This window comes from Callorhinus ursinus, unplaced genomic scaffold (genome assembly GCF_003265705.2).
Source record: "Callorhinus ursinus isolate GAN/ISIS: 27379988/994484 unplaced genomic scaffold, GSC_fseal_2.0 scaffold64, whole genome shotgun sequence".
Taxonomy (NCBI): domain Eukaryota; kingdom Metazoa; phylum Chordata; class Mammalia; order Carnivora; family Otariidae; genus Callorhinus; species Callorhinus ursinus.
The window spans coordinates 817016-835923 of NW_027397126.1; the positions used below are offsets into that span (position 1 = coordinate 817016).

General features: G+C 45.6%; 1 protein-coding gene across 4 annotated transcripts in view; it reads right to left on the minus strand.

Annotated features, from left to right (window-relative positions):
• The window catches only part of ARHGEF6 (Rac/Cdc42 guanine nucleotide exchange factor 6), a 96601-nt gene extending 80942 nt beyond the window's left edge, over positions 1-15659 (minus strand). For 2 of the 4 annotated variants that reach the window (XM_073885665.1, XM_025861568.2), the window contains exons 1-2: positions 15190-15376; positions 13690-13773 (exon numbers count right to left, since the gene is read on the minus strand). In XM_073885665.1, coding sequence (XP_073741766.1) covers positions 13690-13773; positions 15190-15354 — 249 coding nt within the window. In that variant the 5' untranslated portion in view covers positions 15355-15376. Of the gene's footprint in view, positions 1-5257; positions 5685-13689; positions 13774-15189 lie in introns of those variants that run through there. The other 2 variants (XM_073885664.1, XM_073885666.1) reach the window with 2 other exon arrangements.
• Between the last annotated feature and the right edge of the window lie 3249 nt (positions 15660-18908).

Genomic DNA, 18908 nt, shown 5'->3' on the forward strand with positions numbered 1-18908 from the left:
GAGCCACAGTATCACTGAAATTTAAACTGCCTTTATGTAGCCCTCCAAATAAAATATGTAAACAAATTAAACAGGACATGTAAATAATTTTAAACACATTTCAGTACACTCTAATCTAAATTCAAATTATTTTCTATGATGTGAGGCACTGAGAATTTCAAGTACAAAAAAAGAAAAGCACTTCAATTAGTGAGTGAAAGATGTAAATAATGTTGAAAGGCCTGATGCGTGCTGGTCAACACGAGAACAGAGGCCAAGGCCGCCACCACGATTCATCCAAAGTTCCCAGAAAACATTCAACTCGGTTTTGCCTTCAGAAGAGGGGTGTCAAGTCTTAGAAAATATGTGGGCATTTTACCTTCAACTTTACTTTTTAAAAAAATGTTTTTTTCCACAAGCAAGCAGTCTCTGTCCAATAAAGCATGGAACCAAGGAAAAAGATGGCTGGATTTTGTTTTCCTGTTTTAAGGTTCCTCCCTGTTTAAATTCTCCAAGTAACTGGTATAAAAGCTCAGAAACCCGGGAGAAGCCATCATCCCAGAGAGGCCACAGTTTACCCCTGCCTGTATCCAAGTTTTTTGTTTGTTTGTTTCACTAGGCTCCACACCCAGCGCGGAGCGATCTCACCACCCTGAGATCAAGACCTGAGCTGAGATCAAGAGTCAGACACTTCACCAACTGAGCCACCCGGGCGCCCCCCAAGTTGTTTTCAATGTTAGGATTTCAAAAGAAGATCTCTCTCTAAAGTATGACTCACTTCTTAGAGTTTGCTTAACATAACTAAAGACTTAAGTGAACTTTTTTTTTTGATAACATTATGTGATCATTCATGAACACTAGTCTACTGGGATATATTAAAATTCCAGTTAGGAACTAGCTTTCATTGAGTCTGCTCAGTGCCAGGCACTGTGCCAAGTGCTTTCTCTGCTTTCTCTCGTTTCCGGCTAAGGGGTAGTGTATACCTGACAACAACAAAGCACACACATTACCTACTGCTACCACCACGGAAGTTAGCACACACCTAAGAAGTGGCCAACCCAGGTCAGTTCAAGTCCAAAGCCCAAGCTCTTAAGCACTGCACTCCTCATGCATGCGACTCCTCAAGAACACAGGTTTCCCTGACCAGGATTCAAACCCAGACCAAGGTAGGGGAAGTCACAAATTCAAGCCACTGGACTGCACAGCATGTGCTGAGTTGCCTGACCCCACACCAAAGGGCCCCAGATGGTTATGTATTCGGGGGTCTGCTTTTTAGAGTTTTCCTGCCTCCTTTCCTGGCGTGCTGCTGATTTCACTGCTTCCATGTTGTGCGTGGATATGTACCCTTTGTACCACTGCCAGCACGTCTAGTCCCTGGCAACCCCCCTTCTCCCTTTATCACGACCTTCTATCTCGATGCTGTTCTCCAATTTACAAAGTGCTTCCACATACCTTATCTCATCTAATCTAATTTTCTATTTCTAATCCGTTTGGGGATAAGCAACCAGATTACCCATAATTCCAACATGCTTAGATAAGTAAAAGTCATTAGGCTCCAAGTGAGATCCTGAGGCAGTCTCCCAGGAATAAAGTGCGGAAGCCTTAGTGCAAAGAGGTGGGGGGAGGCATCTCTTCTGCAGTCCAGACCTTCCCTCACCACTCACTCATGCTACTGGTCATTCATTTGATAAACATTTACTGAGTACCTGCTATGCGCACATGTTATATTGAGTGCTGGGATCATAAGAATGATCAACCTTAGCTTCCTGCCTTTGAGAAGTGCCAAGACTAGAAGAGAGATAAACGTGTCCACAGATCCCTGTAACAAGAGTGGCCCGCCAGCATTAAGATAGCCTGGCACAAAGGATTATGGGAAGGGGGACGAGAGTTGCCCAATCCAGCAGAGAAGATTTTCTAGAAGATCTGAGGCTGTGGAGGAAGCTTGGTATCTCTTTCTTTATGGTTCTCAGCTAGATGGCAGACACTGGAGGTTGCCAGATGGCTGAACTCTAGATAAACCATGGAAATGGTTCTCAAATCTGGATGCACATCAGAATCACTTGGGGACCTTTCAAAACAAACTAATTACAAGACATGGTGGCTCTGGGAAACTGTCGGGCGGCACCTACTCAAGCTGAACATACACATACCCTGTGGCCCAGCTGTTCCATTCCCATGTACAAACCCAACAGAAATGTCCACCAGAAGCCAGGCACAAGACATGCACAGCACCCAGCAGCACTGTTCACAGCAACCCCAAACTGGAAACAACCCAGATGTCCATCAACAGGTGAATGGATAAACAAAAGATGGTACATCCACAGGATGGGATACGACTAGCAATGAAAAGAATGAACCATTTGGATCCACAACATGGGTGACTTGGACAAATGTTACTCTGAGTGAAAGAAACCTTATACAAATGAGTACCTACTGTATGATTCCACTCATATAATGTACCAAAACAGAAAAAAAAAATGCATCTATTGTCTTAGAAGTCAGGGCAGTGGTGCCCACTGGTGAGGGGTGTGTCTGGGAAGGGGCATGAGGGTGGCTTCTGGGTGCTGATAATGTTGTGTTTCTTAACTGGTGTGCTGATTATATGGATGTGTTCAATTTGTAAAGATTCATCAAACTATATACTTAGAATTTGTGCGATTTCCTGAATTCATGTTACATTTCAATATGATGTTTATTTAAACACTAAAAAAGAAAGAAATACCAGGGTGCCTAGGTGGCTCAGTTGGTTAAGTGTCTGACTCTTGATTTTGACTCAGGTCATGATCTTGGGGTTGTGAGATCGAGCCCGGTGTCGGGCTCTGCGCTCAGCGGGGAGTCTGCTTCATATTCTCTCTCCCTCTCCCTCTGCGCCCCCCCCATGCACTCTCTCTCTCTCTCTCTCTGAAATAAATAAATCTTAAAAAAAAAGATTCTCTCTCTCCGTCTCCCTCTTTCTAACCCTTTCCCTCTCTAAAAATAAAAGAAAGAAAAGAAATACCCAGGCCTGGGCCTCACTACAGACCAATTAAGCTCAGTGGGGTGGGGGTGGGAGAACCCAACATTTGTATTTTGTAGAAGCACCCCAGATGGCTCTGATGTACAGCCATATCTGAAAAGCAAGGGGCTTGATGATCCTGTATTTATCAATAGCTCCTTTTGGGGGACAGTCTGGCACATGGCAAAGGGAATGAGTTCTGGACTCAGGCCCATCAGCAATGACATTCTGATTTGCACTGACGGTGTGGGGCATTTATCTGGATGATCCCCAAACCTTAGTTTCCTCCACTGTATAATGGGCACAACACCACCTCCCTCCCAGGATTGTTGGGACTTAGAGCACCTAGCACAGTACCTAGAATATAGTAGGTGCTTAAGAGGTGGTAGCTAAGGGGTAGCTACTCCACTCCTTTTCCAATCCTTTGCATCTAAGTTCCTAAGTACAGTGATGAGCAGATCGCTGCAAATGCACAAAACGAACGCTCTCCAATTTCTCCTCCTGAATGAGTTTCTTTGTAAAGACTGAAGTAATATTATAATGATGTCAAACGAATATCGGACATTTCTGGGCCCTAGTTTGCTCACTCTATTCAGCACCTGCTATCCCTGAAGATGAATGGAGAGGACACGGACCGTACCATAAATACAAACCACAGACCCCCCTTTAGAAGGCTTTACTCCTGCCCTCATCCTTAAGAACAGCGCCAGCCCTGTGTGAGCAAAGACAAGGCCAAGATGTGAGTTGGCAGAAAGAACAGAAAAAATGAGTAGCTTGGAAGACATACCATCCGTAAAATGTGCCAGATGAAACGCTTTTGTATAAAATGTCATAGTTTAGTAAAAACAAACCAAAATCCTGAGCTGAGAGCAGAAGATCCAGGTTGGAGTTTTGATGCTATGACTGGTAAGCTGGATGACTTTAGTTAACTAACTTTTCGGTTTCCTACATGCTTTACAAGGGCACTGTGAGTTTCAGATAAGGTAGGTAGAAGGCAATCTAAAAAAATTAAGTGGCAAAGAAATGCAAGACACAATACAAGCTGCAAATTTACTTTGTTCCAAACTCCAATCACCAACCACCACCACCCCCGGAGACTGAGAACTCTCTGATATTAACCGCTCCGTGCACACCCAGCCTGAAGCTCGCTTATGTAAGAAGGGACTGCAGCACTGCCTGGCATGTAGCATAATACTTTGCTTAAGAGAAATCCTTGGAAATGCCTCAGCTGAAGTACAAGGGCAGGCCCAGGCCTTAACGTTTTGGAGAGAGGTGCTCTCAGTCGCAGAACACCAGAACTGTGGCTGGAGCAAATGATGTCATCCAAGCTCCTCTTACCATGGTCAATGTCAAAATTAAGATAGGAAGTTCAAGGACAAATTGTGGGCTTTCCAGGCAAATAGAAGTTAGAAAAGCAGTTTGGACCTTAGAGTCTTGTGATTAAAATTGTTACTACTTTACAGAACATCAACCGAAATGTATCCTATTCTGTGATTTTTTTTTCCGGGGTTACGTGAAGCTTTTATTCACAAAACCATAAGTAGTTGCGTAGGCAAATATATTCCCTCATTCCATTTGTATTCCCACTACACATTAAGAAAAGAAAAAAACTCGTGTGAGTCACCCCTATAGCCCAAAACAATAACAAACCAAAAATAAAAATAAGATTTTTGAAGAGACAGAGATAAACTTAAGGGCTCTCCACTCTAGAGCTAAGAAACGAAATAGCTCAAATACCTGTTGGGTTCCTAAATGACTGGAAAATGAAACTCGGAATTAACTACGGGCACGTTGGCACACCTTGCAGAGTACGGGTCTTCCCCCATCCACAACCCATTCCTGCGACAGACCTGTGTACTCGACGCCGAAAATATCCGCAAACGTGCGGATGCCGGGGACTGAGCTGGTGGGGGTGGGGGGAGGCATCAAATTAGTATCGAAAATAGTACTGTTGACTCCTGCCCTGGTTCCGGGGGAAAGAAGGAATCCTGCCCGCCGCAAAGCCGGCGGCCAGAGCCGGACAACTCGCCCCTAAGTTTGGCGCGTCCTCGCTCCGCGCCCTCGGCCCCCGGTTCCCCCCGCCCCGCGCGCGCGCCATCCCGGCCCCCGGGATCCCAGGGCACTGCCAGGCCCTGGCCAAGCACCGACCCCGCGGCTGGGGCTGCGAGCCTCGGCAGGGGGAGGAAGGGCGGCTCCTCTGCAACCCGGGTCCTTCGGCACCACCCCGGCCCTCGCGTTCTCCCCTTCCCTTGACAACCCCCCCCCCGCCCCCAGGCAGGTCACCTGGCTCGGCCGCTGCCCGCCGCTCCTCCCGCTGCTCGCTCGCTCGCTCCGGCCGCGCCGCCGCCGCCACCGCCGCCGCCGCCGCCGCCGCCTCCTGGAAGCGGCTCGCCCTCGCGAGTCACGGGGCCGGCGAGCGGGCGGGCGAGCTCGTGCCAAGGCTGCGGGAACCGTGCACCCCAGCCGGGGCTGGGACCCTGCCCTGAGCGCGGCCGCCACCCGAGCGAAACTGGAGAGCTGGGCTCGGCTCGCCCGGGCGGGGAGGGGCGGCTGCAACTTTGCTCCCGAACGCGGGCGAGGAGGGGGCGCCCGTCTCCAAACTCCGTGCCGCGCCCGCCACCTCGCCAGCCTAAGGATTTTCTTTATGCCTTTTTTTTTTTTTTTTTTTTTTTTTTAAATCTAAAGGGAAGCCAGATTCTTGCCCTCAAGTTCTTGCTTCCAGGGCCGTGCGGCTCGGCGGGCGGAGGAGCGCGGCGCCGAGCGGGCTGCGGGAGACGCGCCCGCCGGGTGCGCTGGCGGCGGGCCGGGCCAGGGCGGGCGGGAGCCGCTGCCCGGGGACCCCGCTGGGCTGCGCGCGCTGGCCCCTTCGGGCCTGGAGCCAGAGCCCGGCAGGGAGAGCGGCCTGGAGGGACCGGGCCAGCGGCGGGGAAGCGGTGACCCGGACCTGGATCGCCGAAGTAGGAACTGGAAGTGACAGCGGCAGGGCAGCCGCCGCCGCCGCCGCCGCCGCCGCCGCCGCCCGGGTAGCCGTGGCAGCGGCAGAAGCCGCGGAGGAGCGGCGGCGGCCACACTGCGCATGCTGCTGCCGCCTGCAACCGCCGAGCCCGGGGCCCGCTGGCGCCCGGCCTGCCGCCGGCCACTGCCGGAGCCCCGGGAGGGAATCCCGGCCTCGCGGACTAGCCCTTCCTGGCGGCCCGCGCCCCCCTGCCGCCCCCCCCCGCCACTCGGCCCCCCCCCCCCCCCCCCGCCAGCTCTGTGCCCAGCCGCCGAGACAGCGGGAAAGGACGCGCTCTCCGGCGGCCCTCCACATCTGTCCCTTCCCCAACTGTCCTGCATGCCCTTCCTGGGCTCTCTCCTAACAGGACCCAAGTCAAAGGGGCCTGTTAGGAGCATAAAAAGGCTCATGATAGTTGGGGAATATTTACCGCCTTACTTGAAGTCCAGTTTTTACAGAAATACGATGCAGTCGGTAAAAGATTAGGATGGCCAGAGCCCTGGGTGTCAGTCAATGTAACTCAGGGAAATTCCGTTAGGAGTGTCAGATTTGCTCAACAGAAAAACAAACAAACAAACAAACAACTTACCGATATCCTCTTTAGTCTTCCCACTAGCACAAATTGAGCAGCTAAATATACAAAGCTCTGCCCAGCAGAAACTCATGGACTTGAGCCAGTTAAAAACAGAGTATCCAACAGTTAGACATTACCAATCCCTACTCTAGTCTCCTTTCACAGATGAATCAACTGAAGGCGGGGGGGGGGGGGGGGGTCTGACTTCACACAGGTGGCCGACTTAGCCTTGAAGGAGGGCCTGACTGATACCCACTACAGCTACTGACCTCACTCCTCCAAGATGCTTCTGCTCTCCCGGAGCTGAAGCTCTCTTATGGGAGATTTAGCCTTGACTCTTGGTCATTAGTAGATCTGCCTTCCTTCCAGAACTGCCTTCATGCAGAGCAGTCCCTGGGAAATGGCAAATCGTCCATCCCACAGGCCCCACTTTGGGGATGGCATCCATGCTGTTCCAGTGACAAGGCAGATGGAGTGACTCAGGAGACAGGAGGCAGTGAGGGGGTGGGGGCAAAGAAAAGCCATACTGATACCAGCTGGTACTGGAAAGAGAAGGAGAGAGAAAAGAAAGAAGGGAGGGAGAGAGAGAGAGAGAAGCACTAATTGAGCCTTATATACATTCAGTGAAATCCTTCATGAGCAAAACATCTTTTTATAAAAGTAGGCTTGGCCCAAGAGCAGAATAGGAGATAGTAGGGTATCCCCGGCAGTGGGTTGGTACTAAAGGTGGCAGGGGACGAAGCAGGAGTGCCAGCTGGGGATGAGGCCAGGAGGAGAGCACGAGGGCTGTAGCCAGAACAGTGTAGTCAAAGAGGTATCACCCCAGGCCACTCTCAATTGATCAGAAGAAGTATATCTGTCCCTCCTCCTCCCAAGTTCAAAGGCAGAATGAAAATAAAACCACCATTGCTAAAATAGGTTGTCAGAGGACTTCCTGGTCACATTAGTGACACTCTACCTAGATATGAGGGTTTTCCCATATGTTCTAGATCTTCTCTTGAGACCTGAGTGTCCTCCCTGCCTTCTCCATTCTGTAAACAAATAAAAAAGATAGAGCTGGTTCACAGAAAAGGAAATACAAATGGACTATAAAGGGGTCAGAAGATGTCCAAACTCACTAGGAATCATGAACCTCAAATTACAGCGGTAAACGAAATATCATTTTCACCCAACATTTTAGCAAACATGAAAGATAAATAATATCCAGTGCTGCCAGGGACATGAGGAAGAAGGCACTTCCTACTCTATGGTGGTAGCAGAGCTTCATATAGCATTTTTGTAGGGGATTTGAGAATATCTATCAAATTTTGACACAGTAATTCCATTTCTATGAAGAAAAATGCTTCAAGAATAATCACAGATGTACACAAATCCACCTCTATGTGCACATACAGCCCCATGAGCCGCTGGGACTTATCCCAGCAATGCAAGATTGATCTAACATATGAAAATTAATCAAAGTAATATAACATATCAAGATAATAAAGGACGAAAACCAATGGTCATCTTAACAGATACAGAGAAAGCATTTGACAAAGTCCAGCACCCTTTAATGACCAAAAAAAAAAAAAAAAACCCTCAAAAAACTAGGAATAGAAGGGAATCCTTCAATCTGATAAAGGACATCTATGAAAAACCCACAGCTAACAATCCTACTTAATGGTGAAAGGCTGCAATCTTCCCCCTAAGATTAAGAACAACACTAGGATGTCTACTTTAATCACTTCGATTCAACATTGAACTGAAGGTTCTAACCAGGCAACTTAGGCAAGAAAATGAAATAAAAGGCATCTAGACTGGAAAGGAAGAAGTAAAACTATCTCTATGCACAGATGACATGATCTTGTACAAGAAATCCACAAGGAGGGGCGCCTGGGTGGCTCAGTCGTTAAGCGTCTGCCTTCGGCTCAGGTCATGATCCCAGGGTCCTGGGATCGAGCCCCGCATCGGGCTCCCCGCTCCGTGGGAAGCCTGCTTCTCCCTCTCCCACTCCCCCTGCTTGTGTCCCCTCTCTCGCTGTGTCTCTCTCTGTCAAATAAATAAAATCTTTAAAAAAAAAAAAAAAGAAATCCACAAGGAATCCAAAAAACCATTAGAACTAATGAAAAAGTTCAGCAAAGTTGAAGGATACAAGATCAATATGCAAAACATCAATTGTATTTCTATACACTTGCAATCAACAATCCAAATATGAAATTAAGAAAACAATTCCATTTACAATAGCATCAAAAGGAATACAATTCTTTGGAATAGACTGAACCAAGGAGGTATAAGATGTGCACACTAGAAACTATAAAACACTGTTGAATGGAATTTTAAAAGACCCAAATAAGTAGAAAGACATCCTGTGTTCATGGATCAGAAGACTTAATATTGTTAGGATGGCAATACTCCCCAAAGCCATCTACAGACTGAACACAATCCCTATCAAAATGCCAGCTGGGTTTTTTTGGGGTTTTTTTTTGTTTTTGTGGAAATGGACAGGCTGATCCTAAAATCCATATGGGCACACAAGGGATCCAGAATAGCCAAAATGATTTTGAAAATGAAGAACAAATTTGGAAAACTCATGCTTTCTGATTTGAAAACTTATTACACAGCTACATTAATTGATTGAATGGGGAAAAGAATAGTCTTTTCAAAAATAGTGTTTAAGAGAATGAATTTGGGAGATGCCTGGGTGGCTCAGTTAGTTAAGCGTCTGACTTTGGCTCAGGTCATGGTCTCAGGGTCCTGGGATTGAGCCCCACGTCGGGCTCTGCACTCAGTGGGGAGTGTGCTTGTCCCTCTGCCCCTCCTCCCGCTTGTGCTCTCTCTCTCTCTCTCTCTCTCTCTCTCTCTCAAATAAATACAATCTTTAAAAAAGAGAGAATGAATTTGGACTCCTACCTCACACCATACACAAAAATTAACTCAAAATGATTCAAAGACCTAAATGTAAGAGCTAAAACTATAACACTCTTACAAGAAAACATAGGTATAAATCTTCATGACCTTGCATTAGACAATGGTTTTTTCGACATGCTACCCAAAACACAAGCAACAACAACAGAAATAGATCAATTTGACTTCATCAAATTTAAAAAACTTCTGTGTTTCAAAAGATACTATCAAAGTTGGGGAGGTGCTTTAGAGAGTGCTTTGTTTCTTAGATGTCTCGGCAGACCTCCCTGACCAGTTGCTAGCTGTGTGGTCTTCCAGAGACCCTAGGACACTACAGCCATCTAAGAACACAAAGATGGAGGTCCCTTGGAGAGGCCCACTGGCCACCCAGAGGTTCAGAAGGCCGTTGCTCTTTAATGGGGCCATCGTGCTCCACAGCCAGTACTCAAGATGTCACTGTGCTGCCCCATCTCTGGTTTCATTTTTCTACATTTCCCAACTGACCCTTTCAAGCCAGCACTCTGTCTTTAGAAAATAACAGTGTGTTCTGGGGGCGCCTGGGTGGCTCAGTCAGTTAAGCCTCTGACTCTTGATTTCGGCTCAGGTCATGAGCTCAGGGTCTTGAGATCAAGCCCGCATAAAGGGCTCCATGCTCAGCGGGGAGTCTGCTTGCAATTCTCTCTCTCCCTCTCCCTCTGCCCTCCCCCTACTTGTGCTCTCTCTCATGCACGCTCTCTCACTCTCTCTCTCAAATAAGTAAATAGAATCTTTAAAAAGTCAAACTCGAAAAAAAAAACCAGTAAAATGGTGGTTACCACGGGATGGGGAGATGGGGAGATAAAAATTGATATTGTTTAAGGGCACAAACTTGCAATGAGTACTAAATAAGCCACAGTGATCTAATGTCCGGCATAATATTGAATATAGACAATATTGTACTAGTATTATGTGACGTGATAGATACCACTGCAACAGCAATCATATTACAATATATAGATGTAGCAAAGTAACATGCTGTACACCTTAAACTTACATGCCAAATGTCAAATATATTCAATTAAAAAAATTAATTTTGAAAACGGTAAATATTTGTGTCTCAGTCTGTCTCCTAGCTAGCTACGTGGGAGCTTGAGACTGGATGGTCAATATTCCTGGCTGCGGGGTTCCCCCAGCTCAGCTTTCAGTCTCATGCCTTAGGTGCATTATCTCATTTGATCCTTAAAACAATCCTACGCAATAGATATTATTAATGTCTCCTTTACGCAGATGAAGAAACTGAAACAGAGAAAGGCCAAGTAACTTTTCCCGGAGTCCACAGTCAGTAACTGACCAAGCCAAGACTCTAATCCAAGTCTGTCAAACTAGAGAAAGTTATGTGCTTAGCCGTAGTGCCAGATACCGCCTTATTCCAATATCCCTATGATGTTCAGGCCAGCCTCAATGATCAAAGAGAGACAAAAATATGCCCAGCGCCTTGATTCAAGAAATGAAAATTAGCATATACTTTTCAGAAAGATTTGTACCCAAAGTGGGTGAAAATATTTTAAGCATTGGTACTTAAAGGAGTAAGCATTAGTTATCATCAGAAAAATCCACTTCTGTGAAACGACTCATTATCCCACAGTGCTAGACCCAGGAGGTGTTTCTGTATCATCTAGTATTCTTAGAACTGCAAAGAAGCTCAGGATACCTTCTGGCAGCTTCACAGCGCAGAAATCATTGGCAACCTCACCACGTTTTTATTTGTCAAATAAAAAAGAAAATGCCATGATCTGTTCCATAGTAGACATTATTCTAGAAGATATATAGAGAGGTCTCAGGCTACACCTACCTCAAAAGACACACACACACACACACACACACACACGCAGAGACACACAGCTAACAGTGGGTAACAGGGACACCTGGAAGAAAATATTCTGAGACAACTATAGCCTGATGCTGTAGCTAACTTTAGGAAAAATTCTGAAGCAAGTCAAGTTTATCTGGGGCAAAGCGACTTGTATTACTACTGATAATAATAGCTAACACTTGGAGAAATACTTACTAGGCGCCAGGCACTCTTCCGGGGACATGAATTCATTGACATCTTATACTGATCCTATGAAATAGGTGCTGCTATTATTCCCACTTTATAGGTGGGGAGACTGAGTCACAGTCAAGGAACATGCCCAAGGTCACAAAGCTACTCCTGAGAGAAAACTGAGCATTTGAACCCAAGCAATCTAGCATCAGAATCCATGATCAACCCACTACTAATACTTCTCCACAAAAAATACTGCTAAAAACGAGTCTATACTTCTTATGTCCCTGGTTCTCTGCTGAGCACTGTACATACATTATCTCATAGATGTTTTTCAGGTCCAAGCTCTTAGCTCTAAATTATGATGTAGTATCTCATTTGATCCTTTAAAACAACCCCATGAGGTAGCAATTATTGTGTCCATTTTACAGATCAAAACACTGAGGCAAATACCTGAAGAAAACAAAAACACGAATTTAAAAAGATATGCACCCATACGTTCATTAAAGCATTATTTGCAATAGCTAAGATATGGAAGCCACCCAAGTGTCCATCGATACATGGATGGATGTGGTATATATGCACTCAAGCATAAAAAAAAAAAAAGAATGAAATTTTGCCATTTGTGACAACATGGATAGACCCAGAGGGTATTATGTGAAGTGAAATAAATCAGACAAAGAAAAACCATTACTATATGATTTCACTCATATGTGGAATCTGAAAAACAAAACCAAACATAGCAGAAACCGACTGATAAAAAAAAGAAAAGAAAAGAAAAAGAAACCGACTCATAAATACAGAGAACAAGCTGGTGGTGGCCAGAGGGGAGAGGACCGAGGGGATGGCAGGAACAGCTGAAGGGGACGGAGAGGCACAGACTTCCAGTTATAAAGTAAGTAAGGCACGGGGATGAGAAGTACAGCACAGGGAACATAGTCAGTAATTTGTAGGGGCGGCTGGGTGGCTCAGTCAGGTTAGGCAGCCAACTCTTGATTTCGGCTCAGGTCATGATCTCAGGGTCCTGGCATCAAGCCCCATGTCAAGCCCATCATCGAGCCCCCCACTGGGCTCTGCACTCGGAGGGGAGTTTACTTCAGGATTGTCTCTCTCCCTCTGTCCCTCCCACCCCCAAATAAATCTTTAAAAAAATAATATTATAGTAACATTGTATGGTGACAAATGGTAGGTACACTTATTGTGGTGAGCATTGTGTAATGTATAGAATGGTCGAATCACTACATTGTACATCTGAAACTAACATAATATTATATGTCAACTATACTTCAATTTTAAAAAACCTACAATCTTTTTTAAATGAATGTATAAGACTTCAGCATCATTTGAATGTACTATAATTTATTTGACTATTCACCTATTGCTAGATACTGATGTTGTTTCCATGGCTTTTGCTTCTGCAAATAAAGATGTCTCACATACACACACACACATAGACACACGGGAACAGAGAAATTAAGTAATTTGACACTCAGACAAAAGTATCACCTCCTTTCCAGCAATACCCCCATACGTACTCTAAGGATCCATATAATATAAAACAATGCAATGTAATTTAATATACAATTTCTACCACAGGGGTAGGTTCTCTGGGCTTTTCAAGGCCTCTGTTCTAAAGTGTTAATAGGGGGGTGCCTGGGTGGCTCAGTCGGTTAAGCATCTGCCTTTGGCTCAGGTCATGGTCCCAGGGTCCTGGGATCAAGCCCCGCATCGGGCTCCCTGCTCCGCGGGAAGCCTGCTTCTCCCTCTCCCGCTCCCCCTGCTTGTGTTCCCTCTCTCGCTGTGTCTCTCTTTGTCAAATAAATAAATAAAATCTTTAAAATAAAAATAAATACATAAAGCGTTAATGGGAAAAAGTGACAATATGCTTTCCTCTCTTCCCAACTCAGGGGGGTTACGGTGACCCCCTAGAGCAGCCAGTTCCCCCTAGCAGGGAAGCACCCCATACAACCTCTGTCACCGAAAGCCTGTTTTCAGGGCTCGGATGCTGTATTAAAAGAATAAATCCCATCCTAAGTTTTGATTTGGTTTGGTTTGCTTTGCTTTTGGCACTGGTTTCTGGAGAAGACAAACTAGCAAGCCACCCCTGGAGACCACCAATCTTAACCATGGTTTCCATACAATGCTACCCCGGTACGACAGTCAAGATCAACCGAGGACTTGCAGTACAGCACCATCCTCACCAGCTCACCAGTGGGGCGAGGCACCCCGGGCGGGCTTACCTGCACTTGAAGTGTTGCACATCCTTTCAGGAAGTCACTGATGTTGCTGAGGCAATCAGCTTCCGTTTGGGGCTCCGAACAGTACTAGAGAAACACAGTCAGAGGTCACTTGGACACTGTCATCCCATGCCAAGCATACCATAGTCCTCATGTTCTGATAACTAGATAGGTAGGCTTTCTAAGGCAGGGGACACATTGCTATCAATCCAGGAAGAGAAATAACCACTGGAGGAAGTGATGTAACAGTCTAAACGGTCGGTCTCTTTCAAATGTCACCAAACTTTCAGTCCCAAACCATCTAAATCTACTGACAAACCCTTTGTTAGCCTTCTGCCGAAGTGCGGGGGTAGCGAATTGGATCCAGACTGTTTTTTGAGCTTTGGTTCTTGCTTTTAATCTATTACTTTGCTCCCTCCTCCCCCATGATAATTTATTAAAATCCTGTTCTCCCATTTACTGTTTGCTACATTTGGGAACAGTTCTGTATGCTGTGGTTTAGTACTGTTTTTCTTTTTTTCAAGTTTAAGGAAACTTATAAGAAAATCAATTTACTTGATAAAAATACAAACTGGTTCAAGAAGGCAAAAGAATTCACGTTATGCTCACGGTCACGTACCCTGCTAACCTTAAGAGCTGTAGGATTCAACCTTTAAACTTCCTTAAAGTGCCTACTTTAGAAATGACCCATCCTCGTGATCATGGCTTTCCAACATTAAAACTTTTGGCTTTTTAAAAGAGGGTAAGGTTAGTTTCACTTTGAACACATGTTGCATTCAAAACACATATCTGGTTTCTATTGTTTTAGCAAACCTTTTCTGACATTTTGGATTATTTCTCCTGGTTGCCTCTGTTTCAAAGGATATTTTATTTCTTTGAGCAGAAAATCGACATCGATTCTAGCCAAACTGTCAATAAATACCATCAATAGGGGCGCCTGGGTGGCTCAGTTGGTTAAGCGACTGCCTTCGGCTCAGGTCATGATCCTGGAGTCCCGGGATCGAGTCCCGCATCGGGCTCCCTGCTCAGCGGGGAGTCTGCTTTACCCTCTGACCCTCCCCCCTCTCATGCTCTCTCTCTTCCATTCTCTCTCTCTCAAATAAATAAATAAAATCTTTAAAAAAAATACCATCAATATCTCTCATAAATCATCCCATTATTATGCAGACTCATATATACCCCAAGTGCAAAATATGCCCTTGGTACATGGGGAGGTAGAACACGTTATCTCTGGATGGAGCAAACGATACGGGTGTTTTCTCCTTGTCCCCTGGCACCAACGGTGTATCACGGTTTTACTATCTTTGGGGGCCCAACTGCGAGAGGATAACGTTTCATTTTCTAAGTTTCTCAAACAACAAAAACAATGAGAGAAGGCCAAACTCTTAGGAAGAGATTCAAGGGGGCGAGTCCCATGGCCTGAGCAACAGAACATCTCAAGGGTTACATTATTGCTGCTCTCTGGTGGTGAGCAATCCCAAAGAGACTGCCCATTTCCCTTACCTTTTCTAGAGAGCCCGGCCTAAGTCTGTTGATCAGTTTGCACAGCACTACCCCATTCTTCAGTGAGGACTTCAAGAACTGCTCCGGGTCACAGACGGTCTTTTTGGGGGAATCTAAAACTCCCAAGGATATAAGCCATGTCACGATTCGCTCCTCTGGATTCATCACTGAGGACCGCACAGCTCCCTGGGGCAGCTGCAAGGACTAAGCCACATCCGTAATTGCATCTGCTACGGCCTTCCGTTTTTTTAAGTTCTCTTCTGTGGCTTGCAGAGCAAAGCGTTTCGACAACTTTTCTTAGATAATGGTGGAACCCACACGAATTACGGGATCTTAAAGCCACAGAGATCACACTTAAAAGATGAAGAAATAGAAGGAATAAAAATCCTTGGATGATGCTGGGTTTCTTTTTCCAAACCTGCAAAACAAATTCATGAGGGTTAAAAAAAGAAGAAGAAGAAGAAACACACAAACACCACCCCCCCCAAAAAAAAACCCCAACAGTGCAAGAAGCTGTAAAGGAAGGAAGTGAGGAGGATGCTGGGGAGGGAGGAGAGAGAAGGAAGCAAGTGCTCTGGGAAAACAGAGGGGACCTTGGAAATGAGACACTCATGGGCCAGTCTGGGAAAACACTGTCGATAAATCGTCTAGCCCCAGTGAAAACCTGGCTCCTGTCAGGAGGAAGATGCCAACTGGCTCTTAGGTCAGACAGATCCGAGCCTCGTGGGGAAGGTAGGCTGAGAACATTCTTCCGAGAAATGGCCGGATGCCCTCATCCGGTCTCACAGAGCTGGTGTGTCATGATCATTCCTCCTAGAACACCTTGATTGCCTGGTGATAATGTGCCAAGCACATGAAGACCACGCCTGCTGTCAGCCATCACCGTGTATAAGCAGAAGCTAGAAGAATGGCATTTTACTTTGCAGCCAAAACGCTGTGTTTAAGGAAAGAGGCTAAGGATAACATCTGACATCCTGTTTACTTGCATTCTTTAGCAATTCTTTTTCTGGACCTGGTTCCACTACACAATCCAGCTGCAGTACCCCTAGCAAAGGCGCAGACATAGTCCCATGAGCGGGTACAAAATACTTGAAAACAGAACTTTTGAAAACAAAAGAGCGCTTGTCCTCTGTCTATACTACAGTCTGGAAAGCTGATGCGTCCCCAACAAGAAACACTTTGCATTAAAAATGCTGCCCTGAAAAAAACAAACCTGGTCTAGAACAAGAGATCTTGTTATTCTCAAACATTTTCACAACCAGTTGAAAGAGTCATACTATTGGGAAACGTACGAGAAGACTAATGTGAGCAGCATAGCTTTAAACTGGCAAATGCATGGACCTCCCCGTCAGTCACTGCCCCTCCTCACGCCGGGGATCCTGCTAAGCTTCCGAATCCTTCTCAACACAGCTTTAAACATCTACCACCGAATAATCAGCTTAGATAATCCTGCTGAATGTTTTCAAAGCTTCCCCTTCTTGCCCTGTTCCTACCACTTACCACACTTCACTATTACTACTTGTTGATATGTTCCCTCCACCAGAATGTAACTTCTCTAGAGTAGACAGCTTGTCCGTCTTGTTTAACACTGTTCCCAGCAGCTCCAGGTACACAGATGTTTAAAAATGCTGAATGAGGGGCGCCCGCGTGGCTCAATCGGTTGAGTGTCTGCCTTTGGCTCAGGTCATGATCCCAGGGGTCCTGGGATCAAGCCCTGCATCGGGCTCCCTGCTCCGCGAGAAGCCTGCTTCTCCCTCTGCCCACTCCCCCTGCTTGTGTTCTCTCGCGCGCTGTGTCTCTCTCTGTCAAGTAAATAAATAAAATCTTTTTTAAAAATGCTGAATGAATGAGTGAATGAACTCCTATGTCTTAAATCAAAACTCTTTTCCTTGATAATGATTTTTACTTTTATTGAGATATAATTGACGTATAATAAATTGCACATATTTAAGATGTCCGATTTAATGAATTTTGACATATGTATACACCTGCAATACAATCACACACACACACACACACACACACACACAATCCAGGTAAAACTTTCCATCATCCCCAAAAATGTCCTTGTGCCCTTTCAAACCCTGTCCCCCTCCCTTCCCTTCCAATCTGCTTTCAGTCCCTGTAGATTAGTTTGCATTTTCTAGAATCATATATAAATGGAAGCATAGAGTATGGTACTTCCCTTTCTCTGGTTTCTTTTGCTCAGCATCATCGTTTTGAGATTCATTCATGTTGTTTTGTCTATCAATAGTTCTATAACAAGGATTTGACCTCCAAATGTTTGGTTTGATGTAATTATACTTAGAAGCAAAATAAGTATAGTGAACCAAAAGTTTTAATTGACTTTTGACCATAGCCAAAGCTATGTCATAGAAAGAAATACAAAATCCATTCGGTGGTAAATTCAATTCCCAAGTCAGACCTACTTGAATACATTTTTCTATGTCATTTGGACAATTTTTCACAATTGCTCATCAAAACTGTACTCTACAGACAAACAAATCTGGCAGTATTATTGAGGTATCACTTACAGTTTCTGATCAAGAACAAAGCCGAAGTAATTTCAGGAACCCAGCCTAGCCCAAAACAGGCTTAAGCCCACTGAGGTCACCCGGATAAAAATCTGCCTCATTTTGGACAATGGCTATAGCAAATTACTCTAAGTACTAAAAGTAAAACCAGAAAAGCAAGGCCACCTCCTCAAGGCAGTTCTATTAGTATGAAGATTGGGAGTTAGGGTCAGTATGGAGATTAAGGAATGCCAGGACTATAGCAAGCATGTGGCTGAATGACTAGCCATGGAACTGAGGCTGGCTAGGGAAGCAGGGGACGCCACAAAGGAGCTGATGAACTAGGGGTATAGGGTGCGACGCTGGAAGACTAGAGGTCACAGTGATACGAAGAGCAACAGGCTTCCCACGACAGCATGAGTAAAAAGAGAAAAGGTAAAAAAAAAAAAAAAAAAAGAAAGAAAGAAAGAAAAGAGAGAGAGAAAAGGTTTCTCACTTGACTGCCAAGCCTTAGCAGTATGCACCCTGGGCCACTGAGCCCAGCCCCGTCGCTCACTGGCTTTCCCACCTGCGTCCTCTCGTCCTAATGGACTCTCTGGCAGAGCACAGTTTGGTTGCTTCTCCAGAAACACCTCTTTGATCGTGTAATACTCCTGCTCAAAAACCCTCAAAGGCACTCCATCGCCTAAAGCCGTGATTTACAAAGAACAATGTACAAAAATAATCACCTCTTGTAGGGAAGGCGGAGAAAAGAATGAAGACTTGGGAGCCCTAGTCCCCAGAACCCTACTTCAGAAGATCTGCAATGGGGCAAAGGAATCTATATTATTAGATACCCCACTTGAGGGGCGCCTGGGTGGCTCAGTCATTAAGCGTCTGCCTTCGGCTCGGGTCAGGATCCCAGGGTCCTGGGATGGAGCCCCGCATTGGGCTCCCTGCTCCGTGGGAAGCCTGCTTCCCCCTCTCCCATTCCCCCTGCTTGTGTTCCCTCTCCCGCTGTGTCTCTCTCTGCCAAATAAATAAATAAAATCTTTAAAAAATAAAATAAAATAAAAATAAATAAATACCCCACTTGATTCTGATAAGGGGGACCAAGGTCACACTTGGAGAAACAATTTGGTTTATAACCTTCCACTCCACCCCAAATTCTTTTTTATCTTTAAAGATTTTATTCACTTGAGAGAGAGCATGCATAAGCAGGGGGAG